Source organism: Phaenicophaeus curvirostris, chromosome 21, assembly GCF_032191515.1.
Source record: "Phaenicophaeus curvirostris isolate KB17595 chromosome 21, BPBGC_Pcur_1.0, whole genome shotgun sequence".
Lineage (NCBI taxonomy): Eukaryota > Metazoa > Chordata > Aves > Cuculiformes > Cuculidae > Phaenicophaeus > Phaenicophaeus curvirostris.
Window position 1 is genome coordinate 9,363,496 of NC_091412.1, and position 23,821 is coordinate 9,387,316.

Genomic DNA, 23,821 nt, shown 5'->3' on the forward strand with positions numbered 1-23,821 from the left:
AAGGAGCTTGCGTCTGAGTGAAGTTTTCGCTGCAATGTGGTGGCCAGGCAGTGGTGTGTGAGGGCTCTGGGTGCTGGTCGACAGGAGCACGTGCCGGCGGTCGAAGCCGTGTGCCGGTGCAGCAGGTGCTGTGTCCCAGTGATCTGACGGGACAGAAATTTGCCCTATGTCCATGACGGCCAATCAAGCCGAGTTCAGGGGGATTTTACCTCGGGTGACCCCAAAGGGATTAGATGGTTGTGCGTGAGATGGGCAACTCCGCTGGAGGCAGCTCGAGTGGCAGAATGACACAATTTCCTGGAATAAACATGTTGCTGGGTCAGGCAGCCTCTGCTAAAGAGCCGTGTGATGTCGGTGCTGGTGTGGGGTTTGTCCTTTTGAATCTTACCCTGAGCTAAAGCCCATCCCCTTGCCTGGATAGTAAGTTTTAATCAACAGATGAATGTGCAGGTACGTCGCTGACTGAGGCTTCAACTGTTTTGAGGTTTGTGTTTAACCTGCACTTGACCTATTGATTATGCATGTTAAATAAATTCACTGTGAAATAGAGAATCCTGTTGTATTTAGGAAGCATGATGTTAACTGAGACAGGCAAAAAGAACAGAGGATTTTCAGTAGCTATTTTGTAAATAGATTAGATTATACGTAAAATACCAATTTTTTTTAATTATTATTGTTTTTATTCTCTTCCTCTGAAGATGCAACTTCTAACTCGTTGCTTTTGAGGCCAATCTCTCTAGCATTCTGAAAATAATTTATCTTGGCATGTCTCTGACATCTTGCTTAAAGGAAGTTTTTGCATAGCCAAGTAATGCCAGCATCTTAAACGCTGGTAATTTTCAGCAAGATGATAGTGGTTAGCGTGAGGGTTTTCTGCTCCAGTTCACAATATTAGAATGTCAAAACCAGGTCCTTTTTGTGACTATTTCCAGCCTTTGCTTTGTTAGTGAAACAGTGACACCTGCTGCTACACTGATAGGAAGGGTGATTCCTCTGTGGAAAAGAATAACCTGTTTTGAGGAGTTTTTCAGTGGGTTATGGGATTTATGTAGTGGCAGCCCACTCCTGCTTGGCATTTTAACCTGGGAAGGAAGGATTTTGCAGGCAAGCTGCGAACATAGAAATTCGTTAGTGTTGGAAAGCAAACTGTTTTGGCCTTGTGCAGATATGTCCTTATGGATGGCAAAAAGCAATATTTAGGCTCCTGAATATATTCAGGAAAAATAACTGCACTGAACTTCAGGAAATCTTTTCTGTAATGACGTTTGATTGATATTTCCTAATACCTTTTTTTTTCTGTGTGAGTTGTTTGTCAGTGCTTTTAAAACTATCAACTCAATAAAGATAATAGGTTTTAAAAAAATTAGTTCTAGACTGTCACTTTCCTTCTGTAGATTCACTGGGAACATGTCTAGAGTTCCTGACCCAAGTTTTTGAACCATTATATTTCATAATTACTAGTGGCAGTTTTGAGAAGGTGGCTTAGAGTTGGTCACAATGTTCATGCTACAAGATCTTCTGCTTCCAAGTTGTGAGCTATCAGGTTTCACTACTTTAAAATTAAGAATGTTAAAAATAAAATGAGAGGAGCAGCACCGTTACTGTGCAGGATGTTGGTCAGACCTCTCGAAGCATTTTTAAAATGTAACTGTTCATTTTTAGCGTGGCATACAACAGCACATGTGTTTGTTGTCACAAGTGTGTGTGCATTATCACCTCATGCTGCAAAAGAAGCCTGTATCTCCATGGGATTTATAAGACAAAACCCATATTGAATAGGAGAGCTGACCAGAAGAAGTTGATAGAGCTGATATATAGAAACTGTACATTCTGTGGCAAAGGGGACTTCTGAGGTCTGGGAGATGATGCCTGGAACATGATGTTGGTTACGATTTCAGAGTGCAGATAGGTGTTACAGTTTTTTGCAAAGGTCATTTACTGTTATGTTGACCGGTATGCAGTGACTGTAACTGGAAATATTATCAAGTGGGGGGTAAGGCAGCATGGGTGTTTGTGCCACTCTGAGTACAAGTTGCTGCACCTTTGTGTGATCAAGTTGTTCTAATGTTCAAATCCCATTCCATTTCAGCAACAGATTGCTCGTCCTTCTCAAGAAGAAAAGGTAGAAGAAAAGGTAGAAGAAGAAAAAGCAGAAAAATCAGAGAAAAAAGAGGAGGAAAAGAAAGATGAAGAGGAAAAGGATGATAAGGAGGAATCTAAGTGAGTATCTCTACTGAAGATGTGTTAATTTGCTCTAGATTGCAGCTTGTTGCAGTGGTCACGTCAACCTGACAGTGAAATCTGGACATACCACTCTCTCTGTCTCTGCGCTTATCAGACTGGAAAAAGCCATTGGATTTATTTTTACACATGTGATTATTTTCATGTCTTGTTGGCTTGGTTTTTTTTCATGTGTTCTGTCACATTGTGTTTTATTTGAAGGTAATAAAGTCATTTATCTCTGTTATTCTCTAGCAACTCTAGACAAATGGGCAGTAAGTGAATTCTGGATCACTAAAGGTGTCTTTTGGGGCTGTGGAGTTTGCTTTGTAGTGTTTGGGAGATTTTTTTAACACTGATATTCAGGAACATCTTTTTGCAATGGCTGTTTGAATGTCACGGAATTATATTTTAACTATTCCCAGAGAGAATACCAAAGAAAAGGACAAAACTGAAGTTGCACCAGAGGAACCAGAGGAAAGGGAGCAGGCTACTCCTAGGGGCCGAAAAACTGCCAATAGTCAAGGTCGTCGCAAGGGCAGGATCACCAGATCAATGACAAATGAAGCAGCACAAGCCAGTGCTGCTGCAGCCGCAGCCACTGAAGAGCCACCACCGCCTCTTCCACCCCCACCAGAACCTTGTGAGTAGCGTTCATGGGACACTCGGGGACCCATCTGGGTGACAAAGTTCACTGATACAAGGCAGTTCTCTCTGCGTGCAGCCCCCTTTTCTTTTTCTTTTTTAGTATTGCATCTTTATTCTTAGGCCTGCTTATAATTTTGTGCCTATGTGGCACTGTTAAACTTAACAAACATAACTTCATGAGTAATGTGTGTGTAATGCTAGAACCATGTGGGGGAAAATAAAGGCAGCTCAGCCTGTTTACAGTAACGGCATTTTCTGTCCTTGCAGGTTTAATGATGGATCTGTAGAGATCCAAACGCCTTTGACACAGATTGACCTACAGGCTGTAGCTCGCAGAGGTTACTGTTAAATAAGTAGACCTGATATTCGAGTACTTTAGAGAGTTTCATAATCTGAAATAGATCCTGGCAGGCTGTTTTTGTTGCTTTTGCATTAGATGGCAATCTAATAAAAATTGTTAGTTTCCCAGCACCAATGGTTAGAAAAGACTACACTGTCTCTGGCTGCATTTCTGAAAGGGCTGACACAATTTGTGGTGGTGCAGAAATACTGGCAAACAGAATATCTTGTGGCTAGTTAATAATTATCCAGGATGGCGGGGCAGTTCTTTTGGATTCTTGCAGTGCTCTGCTGTGGCAAAGAGCTCCTTGCTCTTCAACTGGGTTCTTACAGGCAGCTGCTACTCTAGAATTTGTAACAGACCTGTTGATGCTCAGATAGTCTTCATTGTACTAAAGAATAAGGGGGCATGTAAGTTCTTGTTTATCTGTAGACATCAGAGGTTGTGATAAATGTTCTTGCTCAGGTGATGTGGTGGGGTTGTGTCAGCAACTGGACTAAGGCAAGAGTGGGTTTTGCAGGGTTTCCTGGAAAATCCAAAATAGTTTTTCAGTGGATCAGATATTTTATGGTGTCCTACTGTTATTGTTTGTTAATGGAGGTTCTTGGAGGGCCTATGTTGCGTGCTGTGCTTAACGACAGACCTTGAGAAGGAAATGGAGGCTGTTGCAGGTTAATTCAGAAATTTAAACAGAATGATCTCCAATCCAGGGAATTGTATGAGAAGTATTTTGTGTTGAATCATACTTAATTTCCTGCTTTATTTTACTTACTGTTTTTTCATTTTCTTTTATTTTTCCCTCTTGGTCCAGTTGGAGACTCAGTGAATACAAGAACAGTAGATTTCCTAATACTGAGTAATCAATAAATAACGATTTCAGTCCTTTCCACAGAAGCAAGTGAAATAAGATGGAACTAGTTTATAGCATGTCAGATTGCTGCTTTTAGTAGTTGATGGTAATTACTGACAGCTTAAATAAAATTTTAGTGGTAAATGTGTCTAAATTACTTTACAAATCATCTTTGACAGATAATCAATTGCAGATTTTTAGGCAGAATAGTCTTAAACAGTTTTCTTTGCTGAGATCGTGGTGGTTCCTGCTGTATCTCTGCCTTGATTTAATGGAGACTGACTGCTTCCCACTGACGAGCAGCTTTCCCAAGTGACTTGAAGAAGCCTTAATGTAAATAATTTGTTGACTGTGGGATGCATGATTGGTGCCATAATAGTGAATCCTGGTCCTTTCTAATCAGTGTCGTTGTTTATCTTTCAGCTTCTACAGAGCCTGTGGAGACATCCCGCTGGACAGAGGAAGAAATGGAAGTTGCTAAGAAAGGTAAACTTCGTAAAACTTTTGACTTATGTACAAATACCTGTATTTACAAAATCACAGTATTTTACTGAATTACTGAATAAGAGTGCTGTGATTTTTTGCGATGCTACATTGAATGAATCATTTGAAATTTGCTGGGGTTTTTGAGACTCAGGTTAACCTATTTCTTACCTACTACCTAGAACTGTTTAATGTTGTACTTGGTCCACAGAACTCTGTGAAACAGATGTGAGGGAGTGTATGTTATATGCAAATCTCCAAAGTAATGTGTTTATAAGTTACAAAAATTCCTTTTGAATGACATTCTTTTAATAGAAAAGCCAGTGTAGTTTTTGACTTGTCATCTGATAGATACTGTTAGATGTAGATTTTTATGCATAAAATCGCTATTTTAGCAGAGATGCTACATATTGGCAACAACAAGGAGGGAAGTTTAAGGCTTCGTAAGCGGACATTTGGATTGAGACAGGTTTTTTCACCCCAGGAGTATTTATCAAATGCGTTGTCATACTGAGTTCTTTTCAGGACAGCAATAACTGTATTCTACCATCCCATAGGCATTGTTGCTCTATTTGTTTGGGTTTCAATAGCTGAATTATTTATCATAGTGAATATTGGATCGTGTATGTTTGAACAGGCCTAGTGGAACATGGACGAAACTGGGCAGCAATTGCCAAAATGGTTGGGACGAAAAGTGAAGCTCAGTGTAAGAACTTCTACTTTAACTATAAAAGGAGACACAATCTGGACAGCCTTCTCCAGCAGCACAAACAGAAGGTAAGTGCAGTGGGCACTGAATATTTTGCAGGGGAAAACTTGGCATCTTTCTAAAGTCATTAATCACACTTCACTGAGACTGTTTTGCAATCACCACTTGTTTCCTCTTCTACTTGTTTTTGTGTTGTGACATAAATCTCCTAGAAAAGGCGTCTGATGCTCACTGACCTGTGATACTAATTGGTTCTTGCTTTAAAATGCAATAGAAAGTTTCTATCAGAACACTCAGGCCTGAAGAGTTCCATAGTGCTCTGAAAACCACATTCCTTATCAGTAGGGCAGCAACTATAGAAGTTCAGGTCATCACTGTAGAATGGTTACCTTGAAGCACAATAAGCACTAACCTTACAGAATAGAGCAGGAGGTAGAATCCTGGGTGTTGGAATCCTTTAAACTGTGGTGTTATCCTAGTTTTCTCTCACTGAAGTGAAGAGAATCAGCATCTGTTTGCTGCACTAGTTCTGTTGTCCTCCAAATGTATCTTGAGATAGTGGTTTGTTCTCAAACCTGGTTTTGATCAGGAGCAGCCAGAACTGGTCTGAAGTTTAAGGAATGTGCTCATGTAAATAAATCTGTGCTAAAGAGATATTCTCTGCCTTTCATTTCAACCTCAGATTGATAAATGAGAGTGTGTGTGAAAGGAAATAATACTTGCAAATTCTCAGTGCGGTGTAAATGTTGTGTCTTTATCAGTCTTCACGAAGGCCCCGTGAGGAGCGTGATGTATCGCAGTGTGAGAGCGTAGCTTCAACTGTGTCAGCTCAGGAGGATGAAGATATTGAAGCATCCAATGAAGAAGAGAATCCAGAAGACAGTGAAGGTAACATTTCTGGGAAGGAAACTTGTCTATGCACGGAAAAGGACATATATTTCATGCCAATTATGGGCTCAGAAAGCTGTTTCACTTTGTAACGTAGTGCTCAAATACTACTGTGTTTCTGTTAGATTTTAGCAATTGGAACTCACTTCACTAGTTGTGTCTGGAGGAAAAAAAAAGGCGTTTTTAGTCCTGAGCAGCCAATGCTCAATGTTTTGAGATGCTTTGACTATCCTGTCTTCCAGAGGGTAAACTGACTGCACCTGGTTAAAAACTGTGTTGAGATAAGTTGAATCAAAGATCTGTAGCCTTTGCTTGCTGTTAGTCTCAGTGAAGCTTCAGACAGGCAAATTTAAGTATTGGGGTTTTTTTGAAACGTGTTGATTACAACTGCTAATAATTACAGGCACTTGGCATCAGTCAGACTTGGCCAGCCTCTTGAGAAGCTGGGAGCAGTAGCATTTGTAAATGGTGAAATCAGAGAACATGCTAAGTGCTGGGGATCTGGAGCTTTGGTTGGGGTTTTTGTTTTGTTGGGAGTTTTGGGGTGGTTTTTTGTTTGGCTTGTTTTTTTTAAGCTGCTCTTTTACAAATGGGTAGGTTAAAATTGATGGATCATTATTGCATCAATTTGTTTAACCGTAACCTGTATCTGCTGATTTTTGGTTACTTCTCCCTTTGTGAGGCAGTTCTTCAGAGCAATTTTCTTATGTTTTGGGGCAACAGACATATGTCTGATTATTCTGAAGAGGCAGCTCATTGAAGCCTAGAAAGATTTTATTAGTATTGAACCTTTATGTGCATTTTTTTTCCGCAGGTGCTGAGAATAGTTCTGATACGGAAAGTGCTCCATCCCCAACTCCAGCAGAACCTGCTAAACCAAGTGAAGAAACTCCATCCGAGAGTGCTGCTTCGAAAGTAACCACTGAGGCTACAGCAGAACAAGAATCTACTGTTAAACCTGCAACCAGCGCATCTCCCTCCTCAGCAGCCCCAACTGTATCAACGGCTGAATGTCAGAACCCTGAGCCACAGGTGAAGGAAGAAATAAACAATGAGGCTGAAGAGCCCATGGAGGTTGACAGTAGAAGCCATCCAGCTGAAGCTAAGCCTGTGATAACTCTTCCAGTGCATACCAAAGTAGAACCTGTAGAGACTGAGATGAGGCTACCAGAGAATATTCAAGTGAAGATAGAGAGTGATACCAAAGAGAGGGATATGGAGAAACCCAAGGAAAAGTCAGAACCAGAGGAAATGGACTATAGTCTGGCGCAGCAAGTTAATACAGCAAGACAAGAGTCCCATTCAGATAATGATTCCAGTGCCACTTGTAGTGCTGACGAGGAAGTGGATGGAGAGCCTGACAGACAAGGGTGAGTTTAATTGTTTAGTGTTCAAATATTGGAGGCTTTACAAAGTTGTTTAAAAAGTGGATTACTCAATAGTGATGGTTTTGTTATTAGTTTCTACTAGGGAAAGAATTTCTAAGGAGTCTTTATAAGTGCAACGGAGGGTAATGTTGATTTACAATTTTGGTGAAAGGCCAGAAGAAGGGTCTTTGAAGGCAGGGTGCTGTGTTTCAACCCATCAGGCAGCTAAAAGCCATGTAGCTGTTTGCTCACACACCCCAGTGGGATGGGGGAGACAATTAGGGCCGGGGGAAAGTAAATACTGTGGGTTGAAATAAAGACAGCTTAATAGGAAATGGAAGGGAAAATAATGATAATGATGTATATACAAAGCAAGTGATGTGCAGGGCAATTGTCACCACCCGCTAACTGATGCCCACTCAGTTTCTGAGCGGTGCCTGCCCACCTGGCAGCTCCCCCAGTTTATGTACCGAGCGTGACGGCATGTGGTGTGGAATGTCCCTTTGGTCACTTCGGGTCATCTGTCCTGGCTGTGCCTCCTCGCTGGCAGGACAGGAGAAGTTGAAAAGTCTTTGACTTAGATTAAGTTCTTTGCTTTCGTTTGACGTTTTTAGATTGTTGTTTTTACACAATACTTATGAACAAATCTTCGCATTCAGAAGTAGATTTGGAATAGTTTTTGTTGATGTGGTATCGTACATGGGCTCTCTAGTCCCTTTAGTGAAAAACTGTTTGAATTTAGAGCCAAAAATTTGGAGATGGATTTGTTTTAATTGATTCTTGCTCTCACAAACTCAGTTTAGTAGAATGCATCTTTGAATTTGACAGTGAAAACAGCCTGAATGTATTTTTTAGTAGGAGGTGAAACTTTCATTAAAAAATAATAATCTAGCAACATAAAATATTGATATTTTAGTTACCTTCTAACATTTGCTGCTTGTTTGTATAACCTTGAGTCCTATAACCAGTTCCTGTCATTGAACCGTATTATATCAATCAGTAGAACCGAATCTCTTGAAGGTGATTAATAATAGAGTAGTGGAAGTGTTTCCCACTCTTACCAGTCAGTGCACTTGCCTGGAGAAATGGATGACCTCCTTCTCCAAAGTGTACAATGCCTTCACGCTCATACTAATTCCGGGGAACTTGGACAGCACTGTGTGTCTTTGGAGGCATTTTATCTTTGGGGGTGGCTGACACCACTCATGATACCTGAAGTCTCTTTTAGTGTTCTGCTGGTGCGATTCCTGTGTAACCGTAGCGCAGCCTCAGAGCCGGTGCCCCCTCCCTCCCAGTGCTCTTAATATACACGCAGCACCGAGGATAGATGTTAAATGTCAAAAGTATCCAGTATCATTGTTCTGCCTCTGCTCTTTGGAAGAGCGCAGTTGATGGTGGTTCTGCGCTTTCTTGCCTCTTCAGACATCATCCTCCCGCTTCAAATATATTGACCCTCTGTGTGAAAGGCTGTTGTAACATGCTGTCTGTTTAGTTCCTGCGGGTTAAAACTGTCTGGTGTTTCCTATCAATTTTTTTTCAAAGCATTCTTTATAAAGAGGATTGCATTCTTGCAGTCCTGTGCATATAGAAACAGCATGCATATGTTTCTGGTATTGGAGATTCTGAGCACTTCTTTTGGTATTTCTACAGCAGCCTTTGTTGCCTTTAGTTCCAGGTATGCTGTGTGACAAAACACAACATAATTCTCATTTTCCAGCTATTTGTCCAATGTGCTAAATATGGTGGGTTTTTGAAGTTGAGATGCATACTTTTGCATTTAAATTTTTAAAGATGTTTAATCTTGATCTTTTTGGTGATATTTTTCTCTTCCCTCTATCTTTTTGCAGTATCTTCAGTAGGGAGTCGAAGCCCTCACTGTTAAATCCCACTGGGTCAATACTGGTGTCATCCACAATAAAGCAAGGGCAGATGGACCTGCAACAACTTCACCACCGAGCTGCTGTCATACCACCTATGGTATGGGGGCTTTTAAGTCATGTTTGAAGGAGTGTGTCTTGTCCCTAAAACTAATTGCAACACTAAAGTGTCAAAAAGTTGTGAAACAAATGAAGAAATATGTCATTAGCTTTGTAGCTGTACTTCTGAGGGGGAAAGTAAGTTAAGTACAAACAAAATTAATAGCTTAATACAGGGTGTGGACGATTTGAAACCATCGTATGTAGGCTGCAGCTGCTGCAGTGGGGGCATTGGACAAGATTGTTACTCTAGTAAGTACTTGTATTAATGTACCTGATGTTAACACCTTCCCCTCCTTGTAGGTTTCTTGCAGTCCCTGTACTGTTCCCGTTGGAACACCAGTGAGTGGTTATGCACTGTATCAACGGCACATTAAAGCAATGCACGAGTCAGCACTGCTGGAGGAGCAACGCCAGAGGCAAGAGCAGCTGGATATGGAGTATCGGAGTTCTGTAAGCCCCTGTGGCACTTCCAAGAGCCCTAATGTTGAGTGGGAAGGTAGGCATTGACATCTGTTATGGAAGTAACCCTGCATTTTGTTTCCACTTGTTATACTGCTGCCTCATTTAAGAATGCAAGTTTAGTGTATTGATAATTAACTGTAGCTTTCTTATGGCACTTGGTTGAAGGAACTTGTCTGCTGTACCAGTCCTGCTGCAGTGGCAGCACTGGGAGAACTACTGCATAGCTCACTTAGATAGGGCAGGAAAACTGTCTCCATTTGGGTCAAAGCCAAAAATGAGTTCTTCCTGCTGAGGAACATGTGGTGTGCGGTGAGAGGACCCAGATAACTGTGTTCTGGAGGAGCCCTTTTCAGAAGCTTATGGTAAAGATACTTCTGTGTATATTGGCTACATTTTCATCCTCTGAGCTGAAATTATTTTAATTCTATCAACAGCCTGCAGCTAACAAACAGGGGTTTTTTTGTGCAAGAAATGCAGGTCCTATGGGAAGCCCAGTTCTGTACGAAGTGTGCGACTTCTGCCTCTGAACACTTAACTTTCTTAACTCGAAAAAGAATAGGTCCAGATGCTGCATTGTAACAGGGAAATATCCGACTGCGATTGATGTGCTGAATGTTAGTTTTAGAGCTATCATCACAGATGCCTAATTCTGCATTTTTAGTTTTTATGTCCTCATGTGCTGTTTCTGTTGTCTCCACAGTATCAGCAACATAACACAATTGTGTTCTTTGAAACTCTAGGGTTCTGTATTTCACATGCTGGCCTGGACGCATGCATAACAATTTAAAATTATATTATAAAAAGACTTCATTGAAATTAACTTTTACCTAAATAAAATGAAAGAAACAGCTTTTTTTTTTTTGCCGGTTGAAACAGTGAGAAGAGAGCTTGTAGATGTGGAGGAGAGGATGAGATTGTGGGGTTTGGAAGTGGCTTCTTTAGGTAGAAGGTCTGGGGTTGCTTGAAATTACTTTTTGACTAAAATACCACCTGAATAACTCTTGGCATTGGCAGCGCCGTGTTATGAAGTGTGGGAAAGTTTGAGGGTGAAGTGTCTGCCAGCAAAAATCAAGGTGGTTATTGAGGCAGGCGGGGGATAATGTGGTTAATGTAAATGGATTCTACAAGCTTGGACATCTTAATCTGAAGAGTAGAAGGAGCTGAGATGTCATCAGATCTTTACAACAGCTGCTTCCTAAGATACACTGTGCATGTGAATCTCGCCCACTAACCGCAGTTTGCAGCAGAGAAGCCCACAGACTGGTTAAAAACCGTGCACTGCATACATCAAAATGCTGCCTGTTATGGGTCATCTTGTCAAACTAAAGGGCAATTGAGTTGTTGAATTGGCTACATAATTCTTTACTACGAAATCAAATAGTAAAGACCCTTTAGAAAGCTATGATGGGATGGCTAGTGTCATCATTCTTTGACTGTAGGTTCACAATGTAATATCACAGTTGCAGTAGACTTGTTCTGGCTCGTAATTTTGAATACTTAAATTGTCCATTGCTGAGGAAAAGGAATTTGTGAAGTTACGGTGCTGGATTTTTATTTTCCAAAGTTCAGTAAAAATACATTTTCCCTTTAAACACCATTGATGGGCAACATTGGTATTTAAAATCTGATCTGTAACTTCTCTAGGCAAGCTAAGAAGGAAGGGAGGCTTCTTGTTTGGTGGGATTGGTGTGTAAGGCTGAACTGGCAAGTGAACAAGGCTGATGCACAGGATTTAGAAAAGAATCTTTTTTAAATGAAGTCTTTTTCAATCGTAGGGCTTTCACTTAAAGGACCTGAAGGATCTCGATAAACTTTCTCATGCTTTGTACATGTGAAGAAAAAGTATCAAAGCTTTGGATATAGTAGTGTAGACTTAAGAACATATTTACTTAATCTGTACCTTAATTATACCTTTTATTTACCTGATATGCTGTAAATTGGGCCTTCTGACTTTAATTTCTAAGCCAGGGTTCTGTTCTTTCTGTGATAACTTTAACCTCCACAGGGAAACCAGTGGCCTACATGCCTTATGCTGAGGTCAAACGAGCAATAGAGCAGGAAGCACAAGTGCAAAATACAGCCACAAGGTCAGCATCACCGTACAGGCTGTCTCCAAGAGAAGTCAATAAAGCCTCTCCCCAGCCTGATATGAACGCAGCTCGCTATAGTGTCCCACCAGGTAAATGTTCCGTTATGTATTCTAGGAATATGTAGTCTTCCTTTGCAAGCTGGGCTTTTGTGACATGATATCAAATTTTTCTCTGGACGGTTTGTGAATTAACAAAAGAAGAAAATAAGGATTTTCTGAGGACATGCCTGTAATTAGGCAGCTTAATATTTTTCTGGCTCTAGCGAGGTTGTATTTTTGTTCTTTATTTCTGGATCAGCTGTGTATCGTGTATTTTAATAAGCAAGTAGGATCTGAAAAGTGTTGGAACAGTATATTGACAAAGCTTTGAAGAGTTTTTCAGCTTAATACAAGTGTCACATTCGTGGTTGGCCCTTCTTATGAAGGGCGGAGTTGGGGAAGAGAGAAAGCTGCTCTCTTTGGCATTAATTTCTGACTGTAATTGCTTAATATGATAGTCTTAATGCTTTATAAAATGGTGACTGACAAATCTTAATTCTGAAATGTGGATTATTGCTTTTTCCTTTGGAGTATAATGTTGGGCTAAGGAAAGACAAAATGAGGGAAGCTTAGATGATACTTGACTCAGTTGCATTCCATTTAAAGAATAAGAGCTTTTCTTTCAAAACAGGAAAACAGCAAAACACTTGAAGGTACCTCGGGCTGCCGTTTTTAGAAGCTTAGTTTTCAGAGTCTGCAATTCTATAGTGCAGGTTTTGCCATTTCGTTTTGAACTTTGATGCAAGTTTCAATATTCTCCAGTTCTATGCATAACTTACACTTGGCTGTAGTGAATTTCAGATCTGTAAATACAACTAGATAGTGTTTTGGGTATTGTGAATCAGAAATTGTCAGTTGAACTGTGCTGTTTCTGTTCTTCTTGTCTCTCTAACAACTAGTAGAGCTGACTTGAACTGTAATGTTTCCTGTACAATTTTTCCCCAAAGTTCTCCAGCCAGCACCTCACCAAGTAATAACAAATATACCTGAAGGAGTCCGCCTTCCAACAACCAGACCCACCAGACCACCACCACCACTCATTCCATCCTCCAAAACAAGCGTGCCATCAGAAAAACCTTCCTTTATCATGGGTGGCTCAATCTCACAAGTAAGAGAATTAGTACTTGGAAATCTGTGCTTCCAACAGTTTTTTGCTCCTCCACCAACCTGCAGCATCTTGTACTCAGTCGTGTGTTCACAGCATTAACACTTAAGACCCATACGTGCCACTATGAGCCCTGGTATTACAGGTGCCTTATAAAATAGAACATGTTGCGTTTATTTATGTTTAGTAGCATGGTTGAGGATGTCCAGTTCAGGTGAACTGTGTCTCCAAACTAGCAGCGTCTCCTGGTGTTCTACACTTTGATACTTTGCAGTGGTGTACTGGAGCATTTTAAGATAGGATCACAGTAATATTAGCATTCTCCTTTAATCATAGATGTGAATCTTCATTCCAGAAACAAGAATTGACGTATGATGTATTTGTGGTTTCAGGGAACACCTGGCACTTACTTAACATCCCATAGTCAAGCTTCCTACACCCAAGAAACTGCAAAGCCATCAGTGGGTTCTATATCTCTTGGACTGCCAAGGCAGCAGGAGTCAACCAAATCTGGTAAGAAAAGAAAAGCTGATGCGTTTTATATAAAGACTATTTAATGACTCATAATTAAAAGAAAAAAACCTCAACCTTTTTCTTTTTCCAAATAGCTTCCCTGCCCTATATCAAACAAGAAGAATTCTCTCCTAGAAGTCAGAATTCCCAACCTGAGGGACTCCTAGTCAGAGCACAACATGAAAGCGTTGTCCGAGGTAAAGAAAGTCATACAGATTAAGAAACTTTGTCAGAGCCTGAAGAAACTGAGAGAATTGACTTCTAGAGCTCAAACTGCTGAACAGTTACTTTTAAGTATTCTGATTAATCTGCTCCCTGTTTTCTGATACATGCAGTAGCTACCCTTGGGGGTTTTTATTCTCTTATATATGAAGATGTCTTATTATTTCAAATCAGGTACCACAACAATACAGGAGGGAAGTATAACACGAGGGACTCCAACCAGTAAAGTTTCTGTTGAGACCATTCCTTCTTTGAGAGGCTCCATAACTCAGGTATTTATCCCCTTACTGAGGAGGCTGTAGCAAACCAGCATATCAGAACTGTCACTATGAAGGTATTTGCATGTCTGAAAAAGTAAATTAATGCCACAAAGTAGGAAGTGCCTTGAGAAAAGAAATTTTGATACAATCGGGTGGTCAAATCCCACTGTTGTTGAAGTCAGCTTTGCTGTGACTTCTTGTCTGTGAACCACCAGAGCCTTTGGTATCCCAAACTGAAGGCTTATTAGCAACTGCCATGAAAATAGCATCACACCTGAGTTCAGATACTAAAATCACCTCTAACCAGACTTGTGCAGATACTATTGGGTGTTTGTGGTTTTTTTTTTTATCTCCCCCCTTCACCGCTCCTTTTTCTCTTAAATAAATTCACGTGTTCTGAGTTATATTTGTTTGATTTAAATACAGGGTACGCCAGCTCTGTCCCAGTCTGGCATAGCAGCTGATGCGTTGTTGAAGGGAACTATCACCCGGCTGGCTACGGAAGACAGCAGCCCAGAAAAGTGCCGAGAGGAAGCTTCAGCCAAAGGCCATGTAATTTATGAAGGCAAAAGTGGGCATATTTTATCTTACGATAGTGAGTATTCTTATGTTCTACCTGATCCCAGTCAGGGCTGCAGCAGGTGCTGCTTTTGTAATCCATAGCTGAAGTGTATCTGCTTCCAAACGGACAGGTGTCAGCCTCAGTCACCTGTTGTGCCATCAGAGAGAAGTATTGACCTGCCTGTGTTTGTGTTCTGAAGGATCTCCTTGAATGTGTGTTTAAAACACAGTTAAACTGTTTAATTTTTGTGGCATTTATTTCCAATTTGTCATGGAATGTTTTTATTTTGAACAGTTAAACTACCAGCTTTCAAATAATCTGTATCAAAATCAAAATAAATGTACTGTTTAACTGTGGACATCAATTGAAACACTGATAAATGAGTAACTGTTTGAACAAATATGGTTTTTAACAAACCATAAAAGACCTTCTTAAGGTTGACATTCAATGTTACAATATTATATTGAAGTTGTGTTGTTAAAGTATTAATGACCTGGGGTTTTGTTGTCTGTCTTTTGTTGTCCACATTTCCTAACCATGCTGTTGTAAATTGTACCAGCTATTAAAAATGTTCGTGAAGGAACAAGGAGTCCAAGAACTGCTCATGAAATTGGTTTAAAGAGAAGCTATGATACAATGGAAGGAAATATAAAGCAAGGAATGTCAATGCGGGAGTCTCCAGTGTCTGCACCACTGGAAGGTAAAACCAGCTTCTTCCAAGGTGTTTTATCCAAACCTTTTGCCTTGGTGTAAGAGTATTTAGAGTTATGGCACAGACTAAAAGAGAAATCAGATTTAAATCTTGCAGTACTAACCAAATCCATGTAATAACCACTGCAATTAAAGCATGCCGGGAATATGACTGGAGTAGATACTGGTTTTGCATTCTGTTTTGATGGTGTGTTTCCATAACTGGAGGTATTTCAGCTAACGCTTACTCCTGTCAGCAGATCTGACACATGTAACGAGCTCTCATGGTCCCAGCGGGTTGTCACAGAGCTGGAACATCACCAGTCATGCTAGCCTGGACTCTGGATACACTCATTAGTTAAAAGTTGGTCCTAGCCCTGGCACAGTAACTTGGTAACACAGCAGCCTGACCTTTTGCATTCCTGCAATAAACCTCTTCAATTATGCCAAGGAGAAGGCTTGCGCAGCTGCCGTGTCCCGCTTCAGGGTGTCTCTAGTATTATTTTGATTTCATAAACTGTAATCAAACTAAGCCTGCAAAGGTCAAGTCAGGGCATTGTATAACTTTTCTGATTGTTAAAAATACAAACACAAGAAAATGTTTCGTGCCTAAATGATGGTGGATTACTCCTTAAGGGTATCTTGTCTCATCTTTGCACAGCCCTTAAAATCTATTTTGTGTGCATGTTCATCAGATGGAACAAACTGAATAAGAGATTTCTTGGACTGTATATGGAAATGAAATGTTGCCTTTAAGTTGCTGATGCATTTGGCTCCTGTTTGGGCTCTATTGGAAGCGTATCAGAAGCGGCTCTGATACTTTTATGCTATACCTCATCACTAACACATTTTCTGTCCTCAAACTGTGGCAAATTCTGAGTTCACTGGGGGCTTGAGTTAGAATTCTATCATAGGAACAGTAAATTCAGCTCTTCTTTGGTGATTCAATACAAACCTTGCTTAATTTGGAGGATGCTTTGGTATATTTTGGGGTGTGTTTTCCTTTTTCTTCCACTTCCTATCATGAACACCTTTCTTTACCAGCTTAGGATGCTAAAGTGGAGTTTTAAGAGAAGCAATGACTAATTTTGGGACAAGAGTTAAGCTTAATTATAAAAAATACCCATGTTTTCTAAATATGTTAAAACTTGCAGCAGTGTAATAGCCTGAATAATTGAATGGAAAGATTTTATTTTTTTTTTAGGGCAGGATGGTGTTTTTAACATGTTGATACAATGACTTGCATACTAAAGCTGGGCCCTCTGGGCACTCATGTGATACAGATAATATCTGTAATGTATGTAAGGAGGAGGAGGGGCTTGTTGGTTTTGGGGGTTTTTTGAACACTTGTTTAATTCTCTAAATTGTGTTCATTTTAATTTTAGGTTTAATATGCCGTGCACTGCCTAGGGGTAGCCCACATGCTGAACTAAAAGAGAGAACAGTGTTGTCTGGCTCTATAATGCAAGGTAAAGTATTACAGGTTAATTACATCCCCAAAAATCTGCATTTTTGAACCTTGATGCTGTTATTAACAATGGTATCTGTGTTAAAGGTGGCTATTAAACATGTTTTCAGAGTATAAATCAGCAGCTTTCTGATATTCTCTATACAAAGGTAGTGTGTGAACATAGTTGTTCTTTCTTTTTGGAAAACACTTTTTTTAATATGAATAATTGTGAATATGATAATTAGTGCTTTTCTTAAATGAACACTGACAATTGCCCAGGCTTTTGGAGATGCATGCTACTGCCTTTATTTCAGCGTCTGAAATAATGTGGGATGCCTTCAGTAATATATTGACTATTTGTTCAGAATTGTGTTTGTGGTGATTTCTTTTAGTATTCAGAATGTGTTATCACAGACTGGAGGAAACTAAAGTTGCAGTATTAAGACATGTAGTAAGTGACTGTTTATCAAAAAAGAGACTTAGTGATTGTTAATACTGGTGACATGACTCTCTCCTATAAAAGGTACACCAAGAGCAACAGCTGAAAGTTTTGAAGAAGGCTTAAAATACCCTAAACAGATAAAGAGAGAGTCACCCCCCATAAGGACATTTGAAGGAGCCATCACTAAGGGGAAACCATATGATGGAGTCACTACTATAAAAGAAATGGGCCGTTCGATCCATGAAATCCCAAGACAGGACCTATTAAGCCAGGAGAGCCGCAAGACTCCTGAAATGGTGCAGACAACCAGGCCAATCATAGAAGGCTCCATATCTCAGGTAAATACAAAAGGACCCATGAGACACACGCAGTTGCTGATAGACTCAGTAGTGAATCCATTCAGAATATTTGAATAATGACAAATGGGGGCGAGTTGCTTTGTTTTAAGAAAGACACGGACTTAGAAAACTTAAATATTTTCTGAGTACTAGAAAAATCTTGACTGTAGGGAACGTGCTTGTGAGCAAACGTGAGAGAACTGACAAGTAACAGTCATTAAGGTCTTCTGCACTGATGTGGTAGAAGCAATGAATTTACGATATCAGCAATGTGATCTTCTTTCTTTATTAGTGCAGTGAAACATCGGCAGAATAACCTTACCTGATCTGTTTCTCCTTTTCAGGGCACACCCATAAAATATGAAAGCAACTCTGGCCAGTCTGCCATCAAACACAATGTCAAATCTTTAATCACTGGACCAAGCAAGCTCCCCCGTGGAATGCCTCAGCTGGAAATGGTGCCAGAAAACGTGAAGGTGGTGGAGCGAGGAAAATACGAAGATGTGAAGACCGGGGATGCCGTACGTTCCCGTCACACGTCAGTAGTCAGCTCTGGTCCCTCTGTTCTCAGGTCAACTCTTCATGAAACTCCTAAATCACAGCTGAGCCCTGGGATTTATGATGATACCAATGCTCGGAGAACACCTGTGAACTATCAGAGTCCAATGTCCAGGAGCTCACCCATGATGAATAGAGTTAGTGAGGGTATGTTATTCCTGTCCAGATTAAGACAAGAAGTTTTAATAATTTAATTTTAAACTTACTTTTAAACCGGTTTCTGTAATCCATTCTACTTTTTTTTTATTCTAATGGTTTGGAGGGTGGCTAGAAGGAATTTTAGAAGGCTGTAAGCTGTTAATTGAAATAAGAAAATGAAAATTTGCGATATTGTAACATGGAGGTGAGAAGGCAATTCAATCTCAATTTGCATTTTATTATGCATCACGTCAGAAGTTTTACCTACAAGGGTAATGTTTTAAGGGCAGGAGCTATTCCTGAATTACAGAGATATCTAGGTGAGAAAGAGAATGTGAAGTGCAAACACTCAGTTTTAGGATATAGATTTTTCACCAGAAATAGTTTGTGATATAAAGTATTCTCTGTGGTTTGTTGTATCAGATTGAGGGCCCTCTGGACCCAGTGTATGCTTACAACTGAACTTTCTATTAAAAAATGTGTTTTATTAATTTGGGGTTTTCACTGGTTTTAGCTGGAATATCGTCTGGGAAGCCGGCAAATCATGAAAGGAAAAACACACTTACTCCAACACAGAGGGAGAGCATGCCAGCAAAATCTCCAGTCCCAGGGGTTGATCCTGTAGTGACTCACAGTCCTTTTGACCCTCATCACAGAGGAGCAACTCCGGAAGTCTATAGGAGTCACCTCCCTCCTCATTTAGATCCTGCTATGCCATTTCACAGGGCTCTGGATCCTGGTAAATATGTTTATATCATATCATGACTTTCGTTTAGAAGCTGCCGGGCTGCTTCTGTTTTGTTAAAAACATATTAAATCTCTTAAGAAAGCCATCCAAAGAGGCATGTGGAAGATACTATAGAATCAAAGTGTAATGAAGACCCAACTGTGCAGGACTAATTCATTCTCACTGAGGGATTATAAGGTTATCCCTGGTGACGTTAAGTACAGTAGACTTCCTTGTAACTCATACATCAATCTACCTCTGAGAGGTGTTTTAACCTTCTTTAGGGATTCCTGCCCTTTACATCTTCAGAACTGCAGGGCTGGTATTTTTAATCAAATCTCTTCTCTAATGCATGTCACCAGTCCGGATTATTTACTTCTTATGACCACATACAGTGCATAAATTCAATAAAACATCAGTATTAAAGCCCTGTTTTGATCCAGTTGGTGCTGGATAGAGATAATCGATAGCATTTCCCATCGTAGCTATGTAAACATCTGAAAGTTTAGTTCAATATCACCCATGCTACTTGCTAAATCATCTTTTCTTTCCTCCTTTACCCTCAGCTGCTGCTGCTTACCTGTTCCAAAGGCAGCTCTCACCCACCCCCGGCTACCCAAGTCAGTATCAGCTTTATGCAATGGAAAACACACGACAGACAATCCTAAATGACTACATTACCTCACAGCAGATGCAAGTCAATTTACGTCCTGATGTAACGAGAGGATTATCTCCTAGAGAACAAACCTTAGCTCTCCCGTATGCCGGAGCAAGAGGTATGCTTGTGTTTTTTTCTGACGTTCTCTAAAGTGTGTTTTGGATATGCAGCGTGGTTTGGTCGATTGGTTGGTTAGTTAGTTTTGTTGCCGCTTACGTGGATGGATGGACGGACGGACGGATACATTGCAGTGTGTATGTATAGATGTGTTTGTAAATTAGTTGTACGTCAAGCTGGCTTTTGTGGATATGAAGGAAAACTGCACGTATAATCAATATTTTTAAAGGGAAAGCTGTAAGAGTTGTTATAGTTCTGCACTTGCCTTATTCTTACTTTTTTTTTCCACTAAATGTTCATTGCTGACTGTTACCAGTGAACAGAATGTGTAATGCATGGACCGTTGCTTTGTCCTTGAATGGCCATTCTTACATGTGTCATCTCCTAACAGGAATTATTGACCTAAACAATATGGCTCCCACTATCTTAGTGCCTCATCCTGGAGGAACAAGCACACCACCCATGGAGAGAATCACGTATATCCCTGGTACCCAGCTTACATTCCCTCCCAGGCCTTATAATCCTGCTTCTCTGTCACCAGGTAAGAGCTCTTCTGATTTGACGCTGACTCTAGCTGTCTGACATGCTGAGATAATTGACCATCTTTATTCAGCTTTCATTAATGCCACGCTTTGATGTTTTCTCAGGCGATGCTTTCTGCATGTACATCTCACTTGGATAGCAAGGGTTTTCTTAATGATTCTCTTTGTAGTTACATTAGCAGGTGAAAGAGCGCTGGCAAATGCAGAATTTACCTCGTTCTGTCAGGTCTTTTTTTATAGTTGTTTGATTATGATTTCACATTCATTGAAGGGTGGAATTTGGGTCTAGAAGCTGTCTAGTTTCTAACTGTATAGAAACCACTTTAGTAAAAAGCTGTTGAGCTGTCCATTATCACTGTGTGTTAAGCTTTTGTTTTCCTAGATCAGTGGATAAGTGTTGAGTGAAATAAAAATGGTTTGAGGAAATTTTGCTCTAAGAGGATGGCAGAATAGATCAGCGTTTGCATCAGACTGTGCCAAACTTGAATATCTCTTTCTGTTGCTTCATTTTATCTTGTGGACCTTCCAGGACACCCTACACACCTGGCAGCTTCTGCAGCTGCAAATGCTGAAAGAGAACGGGAAAGGGAGAGGGAGAAGGAACGTGAAAGGGAGAGGGAACGTGAGCGAGAGCGGGAAAGAGAACGAGAACGAGAGAGGGAGAGAATAGCTTCAGTCCCTGCTGAACTTTATCTTCGACCAGGTGAGTGCGCATTGCTGAATTGGGATTAGCTGTCTTGTAGGTTGTAACCGCTCATTTTCTGTAGCCACTATTGGCAACATGCAGCTTATTAATAACACATTATATGGTATTGTTTGCTTTTAGTCTGCACTTGAGGCAGGTTCCTTTTACCTTGCATGAATCCCAGCGCATTGCAAACAGAACGCTACTGTTTCAACCTTTTAACATGTATGGTCACCCCTAGAGGGGTGGAGATAGCTGGGAAAGGATGCGGACGAGACACGATCAGTACATAGTTCTGCATTATTATAAGAGCGATCTGTATGTGCTATTTATTTGTTCCTCTGTGTGTTCTGCAGGTGCAGAGCAGCCTGGCAGACCTGGCAGCCATGGATATGTTCGGTCCCCGTCCCCTTCAGTTAGAAGCCAGGAGAACATACTGCAGCAAAGGCCTAGTATTTTTCAAGGAACCAATGGGACAAGTGTAATCACTCCTTTGGATCCTGCTGCTCAGCTACGTATCATGTATGTTTTATAGGTTACTCTTGCAAAGGTATCTGTTCTAATACGTGAGGTTACTAAAAAGTGCATTTAGCCTGATGAAAATGCTATAAGATGAGGATGTATCACTATGTGATTGCTCTCGGATTTATCAGAAATAATCCAATGCATTTTTACCAGTCCGGTTTGGATAGAAATTAGTGTTGCAAAAGCTTTGTTTTGGTATATGTGTGATATGGCTCTAGGTCTTTTTTTCGTGTGATTATAATTCAGACTATTCAATGTTTGCTAACAGGCAGCTCACCCCTGGAGCTCCCTCTATTACTCAAGGGTTGCCAGCTTCCCGTTACAATACTGCTGCTGATGCCCTCGCCGCACTGGTAGATGCTGCAGCCTCTGCTCCTCAGATGGAAGTTGCCAAAGCAAAAGAAAGCAAGCACGAAGGAACCAGGATAGAAGAGAATATGGGACGTCGGTCAGCTGTGGTTACTGAACAGCAGCAGATAGAACAGAAGACACTGGAGGTAGAAAAGAGGCCTGTCCAGTGCCCCTATACATCTGCAAATTATTCTGGTGGCAAGTCCCAGGGACAGTCTTCATCAGTAGTCTATTCAGAGGCTGGTAAAGAGAAAGGACCTCCTCCTAAATCCAGGTACGAGGAAGAGCTGAGAACTCGAGGAAAGACCACAATTACTGCTGCTAACTTCATAGATGTGATCATCACTCGACAGATTGCTTCAGACAAGGATGCACGAGATAGGGGCTCTCAAAGTTCAGATTCTTCCAGTAGTTGTACGTATCTTAGTAACTACCTACTTCTTTGCTGTCTGTCTTAGCCTTTTAGGGAGATAATAAGATGTTAAATGATTCTTGATTTTTAATGATAAAATATTCTGCTCTGCCCAGTAGAGACTCTTCATAGACAAATACAGTTTTTGCTTATAGTGACTTGAGATTCTTGCAAAATGAGAGTTGGTTTGTTTTATTCAGATTCCGTGCTACAACATGAAATGCAGGATGAGATGAATTATCTTATCAGAAGTCAGAAAAACTAAAATTATTTGGTTTATGATGTATTTGTGTCACCATGGCTATTGTGAGAAAAAAGCAGTGTTTTGACTTTTGTTCCTCTGGTGTCATTTTAATGGAAGCACTAGTGTTGCTGTGTATAGGCAACTCAAATCTCTGTGGTATTTACACCTTATCCCACAACCTTTGCTTGGTATTCAGTGTCCTCTCACCGGTATGAAGCTCCTGGAGATGCCATCGAGGTGATTAGCCCGGCAAACTCACCTGTACCTACTCAAGAAAAGCTACCACCCTACCAGCAAGAGACACCTAAACCAAGTCAGGCAGAGGGTAAGTTTATCTGCGTATGCAAGTATCATCACAGTTATCTTGGTTATGTTTGCCGGTTCCATGAACTCATAATAAAGTTGCAGTGACTCAGGAGTCTTTAAGTGACTGCTTACCATGTTCTTAATCTTTCAGAAACTTTAGTTGGAAGTATCTTGTTGAAGTGATCTGTGGAAAAACTGCAGCAAATACATTAGAACCAGCACTTGGCGTTAGAGCTCCTGTACGATACAGTGTAGCTGATTTAATAAGACATTTATTTTAAATATATTATTTAAAGTACTGCATATTGGTGTTGATGCCCACAATTTCATACCTATTAGTAAATTATCTGTAGAGCCTGTATATGGAGGGGGAAATGTGGTTATCACACAGGATACTCAAAATCTAATGCAGAACCACCTCATCTTTTGAATTTGTAAGCACAGAACTTTCAAACCTTGAAGTTTCAGTAATACCATCTTAACACTGACCTTTTCTTCTTCAACTAGGTGACCCAAACAGGCAGTATGAGGGGACGATTCACCGCTACAGGACACAACAGGAACCCCCTTCACCCCAACAACCACCACCTCCCTCTTCCCAAGCAGAAGGGATGGCGCATGTGCCCAGGACCCATCGACTTATCACCCTGGCTGATCACATCTGTGTAGGTTTATTTGCATATGTTTTATCAGATGTGAAAAGTTACGTTTTGATGATGAATACACATTTGGGGACATACTAATTCTGTAATTGCTAGTTTTAATTGGGGATATTATACAGTAATGTGTTTGAATTTTGATTACAACACATGAGATGATTATTCTTGTAGTTCATGAATACGTACACTCTGGCCAATGTCTAACCAAGATCTATTTTCTATTTTATTTTTTGGCTATGATCA

General features: G+C 40.5%; 1 protein-coding gene across 3 annotated transcripts in view; it reads left to right on the forward strand.

The window, feature by feature from the left end:
• NCOR1 (nuclear receptor corepressor 1) overlaps positions 1 to 23,821 on the forward strand; it is a 65,017-nt gene that overhangs the window by 32,161 nt on the left and 9,035 nt on the right. For all 3 annotated transcript variants that reach the window (XM_069874105.1, XM_069874107.1, XM_069874106.1), the window contains exons 15-40: positions 2,090 to 2,220; positions 2,646 to 2,863; positions 4,482 to 4,544; positions 5,179 to 5,318; positions 6,012 to 6,138; positions 6,953 to 7,508; positions 9,353 to 9,482; positions 9,785 to 9,980; positions 11,952 to 12,125; positions 13,022 to 13,182; positions 13,572 to 13,692; positions 13,788 to 13,889; positions 14,089 to 14,186; positions 14,601 to 14,769; positions 15,296 to 15,436; positions 16,812 to 16,895; positions 17,400 to 17,656; positions 18,001 to 18,361; positions 18,867 to 19,091; positions 19,646 to 19,855; positions 20,246 to 20,395; positions 20,926 to 21,099; positions 21,438 to 21,603; positions 21,875 to 22,371; positions 22,810 to 22,938; positions 23,427 to 23,584. In XM_069874105.1, coding sequence (XP_069730206.1) covers positions 2,090 to 2,220; positions 2,646 to 2,863; positions 4,482 to 4,544; positions 5,179 to 5,318; positions 6,012 to 6,138; positions 6,953 to 7,508; positions 9,353 to 9,482; positions 9,785 to 9,980; positions 11,952 to 12,125; positions 13,022 to 13,182; positions 13,572 to 13,692; positions 13,788 to 13,889; positions 14,089 to 14,186; positions 14,601 to 14,769; positions 15,296 to 15,436; positions 16,812 to 16,895; positions 17,400 to 17,656; positions 18,001 to 18,361; positions 18,867 to 19,091; positions 19,646 to 19,855; positions 20,246 to 20,395; positions 20,926 to 21,099; positions 21,438 to 21,603; positions 21,875 to 22,371; positions 22,810 to 22,938; positions 23,427 to 23,584 — 4,938 coding nt within the window. The remainder of the gene's footprint in view (positions 1 to 2,089; positions 2,221 to 2,645; positions 2,864 to 4,481; positions 4,545 to 5,178; positions 5,319 to 6,011; positions 6,139 to 6,952; positions 7,509 to 9,352; positions 9,483 to 9,784; positions 9,981 to 11,951; positions 12,126 to 13,021; positions 13,183 to 13,571; positions 13,693 to 13,787; positions 13,890 to 14,088; positions 14,187 to 14,600; positions 14,770 to 15,295; positions 15,437 to 16,811; positions 16,896 to 17,399; positions 17,657 to 18,000; positions 18,362 to 18,866; positions 19,092 to 19,645; positions 19,856 to 20,245; positions 20,396 to 20,925; positions 21,100 to 21,437; positions 21,604 to 21,874; positions 22,372 to 22,809; positions 22,939 to 23,426; positions 23,585 to 23,821) is intronic.